This window comes from Sinocyclocheilus anshuiensis, unplaced genomic scaffold, assembly GCF_001515605.1.
Source record: "Sinocyclocheilus anshuiensis isolate Anshui unplaced genomic scaffold, SAMN03320099.WGS_v1.1 scaffold288, whole genome shotgun sequence".
Lineage (NCBI taxonomy): Eukaryota > Metazoa > Chordata > Actinopteri > Cypriniformes > Cyprinidae > Sinocyclocheilus > Sinocyclocheilus anshuiensis.
In genome coordinates, this window is record NW_015558570.1 from 150,445 (window position 1) to 164,118 (window position 13,674).

The 13,674-nt window shown below is 35.6% G+C and overlaps 1 protein-coding gene and 1 pseudogene across 1 annotated transcript; one reads left to right on the forward strand and one right to left on the reverse strand.

Moving 5' to 3' along the window:
• The first annotated feature begins 688 nt into the window (after positions 1-688).
• On the forward strand, positions 689-5,833 carry LOC107679587 (abhydrolase domain-containing protein 2-B-like; annotated as a pseudogene).
• Positions 5,834-7,348: 1,515 nt separating this feature from the next.
• rlbp1b (retinaldehyde binding protein 1b) lies at positions 7,349-11,987 on the reverse strand. The gene is made up of 8 exons (XM_016475240.1): positions 11,896-11,987; positions 9,977-10,013; positions 9,408-9,536; positions 8,830-9,034; positions 8,555-8,733; positions 8,165-8,323; positions 7,654-7,764; positions 7,349-7,583 (listed from the first exon to the last, which is right to left on the reverse strand). Exons 2-8 carry the CDS (start codon positions 9,986-9,988, stop codon positions 7,455-7,457), a joined length of 924 nt encoding a protein of 307 aa, XP_016330726.1. The 5' UTR covers positions 9,989-10,013; positions 11,896-11,987; the 3' UTR covers positions 7,349-7,454.
• Positions 11,988-13,674: the final 1,687 nt, after the last annotated feature.

Here is a 13,674-nt window from a genome sequence, read left to right on the forward strand (position 1 = left end):
TGCAACATGTGCAGTAAATGCGTATAAAGGAATAACATTTATTAGCAGGTCATTATTTAGATAGGTTTAAATTAAATTATAGGTAGGTTAACAAACAAACATGTCCAGTAAATACGTTAAAAGGAATAACATTATCTATCATTTAGTTAGGTGAATATATTTATTCTATTCTGTGGAACAATGCAAAACAAAGGAGATTGACCACGTTGAAAGTTCTTCATACATTTCAAGTTAAAAACTTGCTTTTACTTTAAACGTTTAAGTAAGCGACCTTGTAATGCTTTAAGCGACCTTGAGCGTGTGGAAAGGTTCTATAAAAATAAAACTTCTTAAGTACAATTACGTATTGAAAGCTTTTTTTGGTTTTAACTTTCACTTAAGTAGGCTATGTTTTTGGCCCAATATTTTGACTTCTCCTTTAGTAACAATTTAGCACAGTATCCATACTTAAACTTAAGTGTTATTTCTTTGTACCTTTTGCTCACTTCAGGTAACAGCTATTGAGTGACAGTGAAGTTGACGCTATTGTAATTCTAGCGCACAGTGATACTGCTGGAACCAAACGAATACCAATGGCGCTGAAGGCGCGCCGACTCTGACGTCATTGTAACGCTGCTCCAATCAGAGGGCACGAATGAAGACGCGCTCCAGTTGCTGGGTGTAAAGTGAATGACGAGGCACGCTGCATGTCGTTTGAAGTCGTCTGATATCTCTGAGTACTGTACAGTGAAGATGTCAAGAGCAGCGGCACAGCGGAATCACTGGACGACTGTGAAGCCAAGGTATGCATTGTTTTCTTTTTGCATAACTGTGCATGCTAAGAATTCGATTTTATAGGCTAGTTATATTCTACTATAGCATAGCGTACAAGAAATGCATAAATTGCTCAACGCATCCTGTATTGTCTTATAACCAGTGCAAAATACACGTAAAACAGCAAATTTATATTGAATAAATGATATTAATAATATCCTAAGTATGTTTGTCAGAAGAATGCTTAACTCTATGGATAGGGTCACTGTAAACTGATTAACCCCCTGTAACTCTTGCATGATGTAGTTTACTTCGACTGGATGACACATCTGGGTCAGTGAAGAGCCTCAGTTTTTCTGCTGGACTGAACACTGACATTCGGAAGCTGCTTTGTAACCCAGCACATATTTTTTTTAAAGTCAAGGTGTGGTATGAAATTATTAGCATTCTATGTGCAATATTTATCTATTTTGTATTTGTCATTTATCTTATCTTTATATGTGTTTGGCATATTTTTTTAAGTTGGATTAATTGTGTGCAAATTTACTTATTTCTATTTTTACTACATATGCATGCATGCACGCACAGGTGTGTGTGTATATATAGGTCAACAACAATTAATGTCTGATATTATAAAAAGAAGAATATTATCTAGTTTAAGACACAAGTGTCAAGTTCTTAGATATGTAATCTTTGTATCCATGTTTGAAAAATACTTCTAATATTTTCTACAAAAAAAACAGTAACATTATTTTTTTAAGTTAATTAGAAAATTATTTATTTGACATTTAAGTTTTACACATACAGTTTTATGAATATCGAGACGCTTATTTACTTGGGCTTATTCCATTTGATCTGAACAATGTATAAGTGATATTTGAAATATGTGATATTCTACTGTCTGCTTATGTATATATTCATGTTTGCACTTTAAAAGTTATTATAAGTTAAATTATTAATACATTTTCTTTTTCCTTATTGTTATTATTTCCTCAAATCAGCCATCAGTAGACTAATCCACCATGAGTGCCCAAGTGGAGGCAGACATCCGCACCATATCTCCTGAGATGCCTGCCATGTTTGATGGCATGAAGCTGGCTGCTGTAGCCACGGTTCTGTATGTCATAGTGCGGAGCCTGAACCTGAAGTGTCCCACGGTGTCCCCTGACATCACCTGTCAAGATACCCCTCTCAGTCGCTACCTGCTCAAGTCTTGCCCCATTCTAACCAAAGAGTGAGTGCTGCTGACTAGAAAGCTTTCTTGTCATCCTTTTGCAATCTTCTCACACATGGCATCTTTTTTAAATGGCAAAATACAATAAAATGATGTGATTTGCTGTAGAATGACTAGAAGAATCCAGGAATAAATGTTTTGTTAAATAAATATTTGGATACTACCTTTGAGCCACTCTTTATAAATATTATGCCACATGCCCATGTATCCAGGTACATCCCTCCCTTGTTATGGGGAAAGAGGGGACATCTCCAGACTGCTCTTTATGGGAAGATGGGAAGGGTAAAGTCCCCAAAACCTTGTGGGCTGTGTAAGTACCTGCCCATGTCAGATGGAGCCACTGCCACCTTTGACCTGTTTGTGTCCACAGTACTGGAGGTGAGCTTGGGTTTTGCAATAAAGGGATATTTGACCCCAAAAAGGAAATCTTGATCCAAAAATATACACAGAGCTATGGTTCAAAAAGACTGAACTATTAAGCACAAATAATCTTTTTTTATGATGCTTACTTGCATTTTTAGACCTTGACAGCCTGACATTTTCATCCACTTAGGGTGTTTATGATTAAGACGATTCCTCTGGAGAGGAAAAGGTGTTGCTCGTTCTTTCACTAGAGTTTATCTGTCTCTGTCCCATCACAGATGACATCACCATGGTGATCTGTCCTGGGATCGGTAACATAGTGAGAAGCATTATATATGGACCTTTGTGGATTATTCACAGAAACAAGGCTACAGGTGCGTTCTCAACCATCTTGGAGCGCTACCAAACATCGAGCTGACTTCTCCGAGTATGTTCACGTACGGTAAGCCACGTGTGACAAGCATGCTTGTTTGTTACGAAACAAGCATACTTGTGAAAAACAACCAGACAGTTGGTTACAATTTCTTTATAATAAGATGAGTTTTTTTGTTAAAAAATAAATACATTTTATATTTGCTTGTCTTTAGGGCTCAGGAGACGTTTCTACAGTGGGATCAGTGTAGGAGGCTGTACAACATCATGGCAGACAACATGAAAAAAATCATTCTATCTCACAGGTAAGTATCCTTATTTTTGTGACATATCTGGTTGTAGTTGGTCAGTCAGGGCATCCACTAAACTGTATGATTGACAACCAGTGGCAACCCTGGCAACCAATTTTTTTATATCCCTATTAGGGATGCAACAGTTATACCTCGTTTTTTAATCCTGCTTTTCGGTTAGGTTTGGTTCAGTTCGGGTGGCTTTTTTTTTTTTTGCGATTTGCGGTTTCTAATGCGATTTTTAAAACAAATTAACAAAAAAAAAATCCTGTACACTGGAGAAAAACATGGACATCATATGTCTACTTCAAATTTCTTTTGAGTGAAGTATTATTTTTCCTATTTTTACTCAAAATTGGCTATTATTGAGCGTTATAGACACATGTAATGTCTGTTTCAGACATTGGCCATTATTGAGTGTTATAGACACATGTAATGTCTGTTTCATTCATACTGGAAGCCACAAGTATATTTAATTATTTAGTATTTATTTATTTTATTTATTAAGTATATTTGTAATCCATTGCTAATCGACATAGCCTTTATTACAGTATAGAATATATTTTCTGCCTCATTCTGTCATTTTGTGAAGCCACATCAGATCACAAAAGGAAGCTATTTTAAACACTCCACTGATGTTGTGGAGTAAAACCATGGTATAATGCTCTCTTGTTGGACAACAGGTTTAGAAACGCTTCTCACAAGGGAAGATGTTCGGCGTGTGTTGCTTTTTAAAATGCACGTTATAAGCGGGGAGGCATTTGCTCATCTCATCGCGCAGACTCACTGGCACACAAACAGAGCCGATTCAGAGAGAACCGTGGGTGTCGTGCCGAATCGTTCAATATTATATTGAGAATTGTGACATCCCTAATCCCTATATATCCTATATTTACTGACCATGTGAAACTGAGTCTAGTAAATCTATCCTGTAGGGCAAGTTTATTTGGTATGAGCTCTAGCAAAATGGAGCCCGCCGACCTCAGCTGGCTGTATACGGCCACTTCACTCATGCAGATTGATGACAACATTATGAGGTACTTTAAAAGCTTTCATGAGACAATTCTGACTGCATCTTAAGTTCCCATAATGATTCTTTTCAAAATGTATGTATCTATTAGGAAGTTTCATGGACACAACTCCATAAAGAAGGGACTATGAGAAGGAAAGCTGTGTGCATTATATTCACAATGTATGTAATATTGTTGAAAGCCAGATATATTAAAGGTGGGGTAAGCGATTTTTCAAAAACGCTTTAGAAAACTGATTCGGGCCGACTAGCAAAACAAACTTGTAGCCAATCAGCAGTAAGGGGCGTGACTACTCATGATGTGGAGGAGAGAGCGTTCAGTGCACAGGACAGACATTAGTGAGCCGAGCGACAGAAAGATAGAGATGGCGGATAAAAACAAATGAGGAAAACGTCTGCGGAACAAAAGAAGGCTTAAGGCAATAAGGCAAGAAGTAGGACCGTGTAAATATCGGATCAGCTTTCCAGCGCTGGAGAGAACTCAAGGAGCGGAAGGCCTGCGATCGGCGAGACCCTTTTGGGGTAGGGGTGTGTTTGTTTGTCAAATGTCAACATTGGCTACCAGAAATCGCTTACCCCACCTTTAAGTCATATTGTTTTTTTCATATTAGTTTTTTTGATAACCATAATCTTATGTCTCTTATATCAGATCAGTGTTCCTCTCCTCTTGATGAACTCTTCAGCTGATCCATTAGTCCACCAGTCACTGCTGACGATACCTCGCACACTAGCAGGTATTTATATTATTAGATTTTTACTATTCTATCTATTACTTTCCATTTTTATCCATCTTTACTGGGAAGAGTTAATGGATGTGTCAAGTGGCTTTTAACAAGCAAAAAAGAAGCCATTAAACAAAGGACAGACCAAAGGAGTGTAAAAAAAAAAGTCAAACATCTTCGACACGTATGGCCTAATAGTGCTTTTAGGCGCCCATTAAGACTCTCAGCACCGCTGTGTGTCTAAGATCCTGCATTGGACACCTGCGCTGAATTTTTCAGGGCCATCTGATCCTTCCCTCTGTGATTACTTATCAGATTACTGCCGTCAGCTTCTTCCTTCAGCCTCAGGTGAAAGACCCAGCAGCGAACCCCTATTAACGAGCCTAACTAAGGAAATATGGGTCACCTGATCTTCAGCTCCTTCCCTTGAGCTTCAACAGAACTTTAAAGTTGATGCATTTTTAAAGAGGCCACAACAGAAGTCTTTGTAGCCTTGTATATAAATTTGGATGGATTATTGAGCATTCTGAGTATATGTCTAATTGATATTTAATGCTGTTAACTTTTGATGTGTTCCTAAAATAAGTCTGTATTGTTTCTCCACAGAAAAGAAGCAAAATGTGACCTTTGCACTGACACTACATGGAGGTCATCTCGGCTTCTTTGAAGGCGCTGTTCTCTTTCCTCAACCTCTTTTCTGGATGGACAAAGACATAGTCAGTTATGCCAACACTATCTGCCAGTGGGAGAAACACAGGCCGCAATGCCAGCAGGAAAAACAATGCCTTGTGCAACACTAAGCATAACACTTTACGGTGTTCTTGTTTGCTCATGCAATTCTTGAGTTGAGGTTAGATGATGGTTTCTAAAGATCTGACTCACTAGAGTTTGCTCTGACCTTCAAGCAGGAATTTGAGAGAAAGCACATACAGTAATAAATTATACTTACCGTAAGTTGTGTCAGATGTCAATGGTGTATCGCTACAAAGCCTGACAAACTGTGCAGAGGGATTCGTAAAATGTTTTTGAAAAGGTTATAGTGAAACTTGTGGAAGAACATATTTGGCAAGAGGAGATGGTAAAGAGGTTAAGACAAATAACTGTTGTAACTAACCCAAAGTTCACCAGCTGTCATTTACATAGATTTTTCTATACTGTGATGTCAGCATATCTCAAATAATAACTCATCAAATCACCTTTGTGAGATGTTAAAATGTTGATCTGTTTGGAAATTGTTAATATTAGTGATGAAATTCAATATAATTTGAAAGTTTGCACTTACATTGAAATGGTCCTCGTTTTCTTTTGAATAGTCTGTCCGGTTGCCTTATGTTTTATTGACACTTTTGCATTTTATTGCTGCTTCAGTGGCACAATTATTTTCAGTAAATGTATTTAATAAATAGTTTCCTGTAGATGGAAGCACAAACAATTGTAGCAATATTCTTTTATCTGACTGACCTATTTATTGGCGTCTTTTAAAACTCTCTCTCTCTCTCTCTGTGGTTCTTACTATCATTCTCTGTTGTTATAGTAGAACGCTATAAATAAACATGTCAAATTATTTCATTTAAATGTAACATTAAACCAAAGAACAATGGCATAGTATTTTATTGCACTGTAGAAGTGGATTAGCTTTTTCACGTCACGTCTTGAATTGTCATTTAATAATAACCAGTTCAATTCTCTTGACAGTATCTAAGAACTGGAATCAGATCATATCTAATCCTAAATGTTTATTTTTATTTTAGTATTCTGACTACTTTTATTATTATTTTAAAACTATATCTTTTATTTTTTTGCTTGTTTTAATGTAATGTAAAAAAAAAAAAAACTTTTTTTTTTAATATATAAAATTTTATGTCCCACATTTTGTTTGGTAACAAGGTTCCAGTATTTGCAAACACAGAAAATTAAACAGCACATATTTAGTTTGACCTCCTGAGGCTGATGATCAATTTTGTCTAAAGGTTAAGCATCTTTCACTGCCTTAATGTTTTGGTTTCTTTTTAATGACTTCATTTTTTTAGTTTTTTGTACCCAATTTGTGGAAATTGCCATAATTTGTGCAGCTTATTTTCTAGAAAGAAATAGATGTAGCACTCAAGTACAATGTTTGACATTCCAAAAGGTTTTTATTTGCGTTCTTTTACAGGAAATACATGACAATGTAATAAAGTTGTCATTTTAATTGTGCACTTTTATTTAGTAAAACGGTTATTATTATAATGAAATTTTATGTACTCACTTTAACTTTCTATAGAAAGTTATCCATTCAAAACATCATATATTCTTATAATTATGTTTTACACATTGACTAAGCTTGAGTATTTTTCCATTCTCACTTAACAAGAGAAACAACAGAAATGTCTGTACTCTGTCATCTGCTCCAAAAGAATATCTATATTTCGGGGTAAATCTGAAAATGGGGCCCTGCCCATGATTAGTGAGGAATGTCAAGCACTCCTATAAAACAGAGTGTCACAGAGAACTAACTGATCTTATCTGTTTCATTCCTTTTCAAAGACATCTGGAGACTTTTCCAGTGAGGCTGGCGGTTTGGTATGGGAAAGTCTCTATGCTGCTGGGTTCACTCTCAGAAAAACAAAAACACATTCAATCATTCTGTAATACAATACAACTAAAATAACACACAGTCGCGTGCTTGTACTGCCACAGATAAAAAGTGCTTAGTCAAAGAGTTGTGTTGCTGTGACCTTTCCGTCATATTTGGGGCCTTTCCCATCGAAGTCTGAAGGCAGGATTTCAGCATCAAACTCCTTGAAGTAGTTCTCCAGCTCATCACCGTGAACAAACACCTTCAAAGACAGAAAGTCAAAATCACTTTCTCATCCATCATGAATATTCTTTGCAATAAACACAGTTTACCCTTTCCAACAGTTTGCTCTTCATCAGGGGTTTGACCACATTGTAGGTGGTGGTGAAGTACCAGGGCTGGTGGATAAAGTGCACTGCTTTGAAACGCGCAGGGAAAGAATCCTGCCATACACAAGAAGCGGCAGCAATTAAGATGAGGAAAGATGGACATTTATGTGTTATTAATATAGACTATGAAGGTTGATACGCCAACTAACTAATGTTTAGATTATGGTTTAGATGCAAAAAAAAAATGTGTGTATGTACTAATATTGCCCAGTCGTGTTTTACTGTCATCTTGGACTTATACTGACACTTAGTGGCGAGGTTGCAGCATTACATAAAAAGCAAATAGTTTTCAGTTACTGCTTTCACTGTAGAAATGCACTATTAGCAGTTGGTCATGATTAATTAATTTCATATTCATTTCTTTGTGATAAAACCTTCTTTGTAGGTAAGTATTACTGAATGCACCTTTAAGAACTAATACAGAGAGCTATTTTTCTAAAAGTCAATAGGTCACCTGCAGCATGTCCACCATTTTCTTCAGCTCTGTGGGCTTGATGCCAGAGGCTTGCTGCATGGTGAAACCCTTAAAGTTTTCAATGATGCAAAACCCGTTGATTTGAGTCTCATCATTTTGCAGAAGCTTCTCCAGGATCACGCAATAGGCTCTGAGGATCTGGAACAAACACAATATCAATACATGTAACAGACTTTTAGTTTTTTTTAATGCATCCTTGCTGAATACAAGTATTTTCTACAAAAAAAAACATCTTACCGACCTCAAAATGTTTGAACGGTAGTGTATATTTTTTTATTAATACAATAAAAAATTAAAAAGAGAAAAGGACACCAATCAATATACAAACTTACTACTGGTTCAGCCTATTATCATTGAAAAAAAAATCACCTCATCAAAAGTGATCTCCTCATAATCCCAGTTCTCAATGTTGAAGAGCAGCACCACACGGCCATATTTATCTCTGCTGGACAGGATCCCTGGGTAACCGGCCTCGATGGTGCTGCGGACAGCCTCTGGGGTCAAGTTTTCAAAGAGTTCAGGGTAATCCCGCCTGAAGCGCACATATCCTTCAACACAATAAAACCAATAGTAACATCTCAGGGCGAGAAGCATTCCAGTGGCAGCAAATGTCCAAATAAAAACCCTTTGGCAAAACTATTTACCCTTCATGAGTTCATAGGCCCTGTTTACTTCATATTTCCTAGCACGGATGAACCTCACCAGCACACTATCGGGGTTGTCCCCAAAAGTGTCCTGAACACCTTTAGCAAGGTCGTCTCCAGAATCCGCCTTCTCTTTGATAATACCTCTGAGCTCCTTTACAGCTGACACTCGCTTCTCATCTGTCTCATTTAGCTCATCTTTAGCCTACAATGACATCACAAGTTAAAATATTCATTCAAAAATAGAACAATTTGTTCGTAAAGCAACAGCTTTGGTGAGTTTTTGTCTGTCAGAATGTGTAGTGAATCATGCTAACTTGATAGCAGATGCTATTGTCTAACGCTAACTGGATTTTTTTAATTTTCTCAAAATCTTGTGCCAAACTTGCCACTGTGATGCTATATAGTTGCTAGGTTGTTACTAGGGTGTCTGGTTGGTTATTAGGGTGTTTTGTGTAGAAATTTAGCAACAGCAATGCTTAATTTAGCAAAGTTAGCTATAGAACATTTATATTTAGCCATGTGCTGTGTTCAGTCTAATTGTGTATATTTTGTACTTTCTAAAAACTTGCTCACACCTTCTGCACCGTGTGGTCAGGTATTTGGGCGTAAGGTCCGAACACCGGCCCGTGATCTTTGACCGTGAGGTGCTCCAGTTTAGCCCTGAGGGCCTGCTCCTCCTCGGACACCATCCGGAATGTTCCACTCTATTATGGAGAAAGACTTATGAAAACATCCTAATCCTGAGTTTAAGCAAACAATTTAGTTTAGTAGCCCTAATCGATGGAAGCTAGTGTGGGCCAGTGCTAAGCTCACTCACATGAATTGCGTAAAGCCTAGTAAACCCGACCTGAGATTGGGGATAAGCTGCTAATGTTTGTAGCTCTATCCCTAAACACTAAGAACCGCCTTGTTCTTAAAACATTTGTTCACCAAATGAGTGATGGTTTGGAGGAACCTGAGTGAAATCACATGTTGTGTGACATAACAGGGTCTTAAGACTTCACATAAGTGGGCAATACTGTGTTTTGCTAATTTTACACTTGTCAAATTTCTCTTTCATTCTGATAACATATTTTGGTCAGTAAGCAAATGCAACATTGAATGTGGTTTTACAGCTTATAAAAGACAAAAAAAAATTACTTACAACAACAGCCATTGCTTCAGATGCTCAGTGCAACGTTCTGTGGAGAGAGAGATATTGATCACAAGGAAAATGCTTCCTCTCCAACAAAACTTATTTTTATGACAAAGACATAATGGTTTTTAACCATGAGAAATTAAACTAGTTGAGTGACTTGGTAAAACTTGTTATCATTACATACATTTAGTATTTAAGTCATACTCTCATTAGTTTGATGATCCAAAGTTCTCTGTCATTTTAAATTCAAAACAGGTTGTCTAAATATTAATTTAATTAGAAACAATCACTGAAAGCAGGGGTTTTCAAAAATTTTGATTCTCAGGTCCCCAAATGATGATGGTTTCTCATACAAGGCAGATATGTATTTTATAAAATGTTATATGTATAAACACTCAATTGTACTGTTTGACAAAGAAAAATTAAGCATGATATAATAAAGAAAATATGTAGTTTGAAAAATTAAATTAGTGGCTTTGTCACTGTACTGAAGGCAAAACTTATTTTTTTACCCACTATTAGAGTAAAATACTAAAATAATAAGCAAATAAAATAAAGCTAATAAAATATGGGGGGAAAAACAATAAAATATATTTTTTCTTATTTTTAAAGATTATTTCCTTATTTTGTAATCCATATTCTTATTGATAAATATGGCTTCTGACCAGTGTTTAGAAAGCAGAAAATAATTTATCAGAAAACAAGACTTAAGATCTTCATTTTGCATCTCAAATAAATGTATCTTGACTTAAGGATGTTTTGATATTTGTACTGGAATACAACTAAGAAAGATATTCATTTTTGCAATGCATGCAACATTTAATGCCATGACATGAATTGAAGGCTTTCTGTTCCTTTTCAAGGCCTTAATTTCTGAAAAGGTGAATTGAGACTTTTTAAAGGGGTCATATGATGCTTTTTTAAAGATCATTATTTTGTGTATTTGGTGTAACAGAATATGTTGACATGCTTTAATGTTCAAAAAACACATTATTTTTCAAATACTGTACATTATTGTAGGTCCTCCATGCCCCGCCTCTCTCAAACGCGCTCTCTTTAGTTTTCAACAAAGCCCCCTCCTTTGACAAGTGCAGTCTGGATATTGATTTGAAATGTGTGTTTTGTAATTTGAATGATGAAAGTATATGCCATCTTTTTTTTTTATTGTATTTGTACTAAATTATTCTGGTGTGATTTTAAGATCTTCTTTGAAGAGATTTCGGGAATTGACATTACTTTAGAAGATAAAAATGTTTTATTTTATTATGATAAGCCTTTAGAGAAGAAATTATATTTTGTTCTTAATTTGTTTATCATATTAGGGAAATATCACATTCATAAATGTCGATGGTCAAAAATCGCATCATATGACCCCTTTAAGACCTGCAGAAACCCTGGTAATAAAATGACAAAATAATAAAACAAATAAAATACTACTAGTAAATCATAATAAGGCCAATTAAATAACACAAATTAAAATTAAATAGAAATAAAATGTTAACTTTTGTAGTCTTCTAGTAAAATCATTTTTGTGGACCCCCAAGATACCCTTTGTGTCCAATCAGGGAGTTCCCGAAGTCCAATTTGAAAACCCCTGAACTAGAGTAATCTGAGACATTAGGTTATATAATTGAGACATTTCTGGCTATATCACAAGCATTTCAGCAGGGTTGTTATGTGATAAGTCTCCATTGGTCTGAAATTCTGATGTGAAAACTGCATCAACTGTAAAAGTTGAAAGTGAAAAAATGTCCCAGACTACCCCAAGTCACGCTACCTCAGTTCAAACACCAACAAATAATAGATTAGAGAGAATAGAGAATAATACATCATCATCAATATTTTAGAAGATTCCAAAACATGAGCAACTTGCATTCTAAATGATAAAACAAATTCCATGCTCTGTCCTAGGAAACGACACTTACCTGACACAATGCGGTGCTGCTCAAGCCAACAGAACTGAGTGAGGTGCGGAACAGCAGGCTCCAATAATTTGTAGTGTGACCTGTGATGGATTAACAACGTCATATGGGATTATACAGTGCAGATTTTATGTTAATCAGCGAAAAACATTGAGAAAAGGAGCAAAGAGAACATTGACCAATAGCCTGCAGCCAATAGCATCATGACTGTCATATTTTAATCAAGAGGAACCTTCCCTGACCCCAAACACATTGTGTGATTAAAAATAAAGAAATAAATAAATAAAATAGGGAGTGGATGGGAAAGAGTGTGTCAGACATATTAGCAGTTATTAGAGGTTAAATGTGAGGGAGGGTTTGGCAATCCACTGACCAATACGATTTGACTGGATTCCAACACCAGTGAAAACTATGTGCTGCCAACGTGAACGATGTCTGGAAATAGACCTTGAACACAAAGCCCTGTACACATGCCAAAATATATATGTAGGCATTTTCATTAGAATCAGAAAATAATTATATGACATAAAATAATGCATCAATGTAAAACATTTGAGAAAATCTACATATTAATAGCTAATCAGAAATTAAAATTTTTACCATAAATTCTGTATATGTAAATATAGGTAAAAAAAAATTTTTTTAAAGAATGTAAAAATAATTGTATGTATATAATAAAACAGGTAATATTCACAGATGTTGACATTTAGAAATAAAAACATATATTGCATATGGCTTTGTGAAAAAAAAAAAATTCATCTCGCCGTTCTTGCACCATAAAACTTTGAAGAATAGTTTGTTGAAGCTTTTGTTGCATATTTCTAGATTGCATTCTCTGTAAAACTGCTTTTTATGAATATTTTATTGTTAAAAATGTTATACAAATAAATAATGAATTTTGAAATTGAACTGAAAATATTTCCAATAAGGTTTTACATTTAACAATACTTTAAATGTGTCTAGATAAAAATACACTGTCTGCTAAAAATGTTAAAATAATAATTATACAAGCTAATTAGTTCTCATATAATATTTTAATAATATATTTTGAGTTTATTTCAATGATCACATAAATGCACATTTGCAAATGTGTACTTCCGTCTTGTCTTTTATTCATTGTAAGGTATAACTATCTTTATATTTTGGGAAGAGGGTTCCCAGCAAGGTTATAATCATATTTGGGTTTTGACTTGGCATGAAAAGGTTTTGGAAACCCCTGCTGTAGTTTGGGCCATATATACAGTATATATATATCTATCTATCTATATCACAAAGAGCTCAAATCAATACTCAAATTAAATTTTAGTTGTAAGCAGCCAGTGGTTTGCAGCCAGAATTATCGTCATCCACCGTCAAACGTCACTGCAAAGTTTCCCACTGTTACATTGATCGGTAGGGTGGCCATAATCCCGTAAAGCAGGATTTAGCCTTTGAATGTGCGGGTCTGTATTACTAAAGCAGTGATTGCAGCACAATGGTTGTCTCTGTGCTACCAGAGCAGCTCAGTGCTTATTGTACGTCCATTGGGTAAAAGCATAGTTGACAGACAATAAATTTGATGATTCATTATTATGCAGGTATATTGTTTAAACATTTATAGGACAATTTATAAGGCAACCCATTACATCACAATTTCAATCCAGCCTTTGTCACGTGTTGCCAAGTTAGAGCTCACATCACACCATAGTCTTTACACCCCTATTAAACTATTAAAGGGGTCATATGATGTTGCTAAAAAGAACATTATTTGGTGTATTTGGTGTAATGAAATGTGTTTATGCG

What these genes read in the sequence shown, in the direction of transcription:
- rlbp1b (XM_016475240.1), bottom strand. An exon ending in AGGAGATCACTTTTGATGAG is followed by an intron (nt 8,324 to 8,554) that starts GTGATTTTTTTT and finishes TGTTTGTTCCAG; the next exon opens with ATCCTCAGAGCCTATTGCGT. An exon ending in AGAGCAAACTGTTGGAAAGG is followed by an intron (nt 7,584 to 7,653) that starts GTAAACTGTGTT and finishes CTGTCTTTGAAG; the next exon opens with GTGTTTGTTCACGGTGATGA.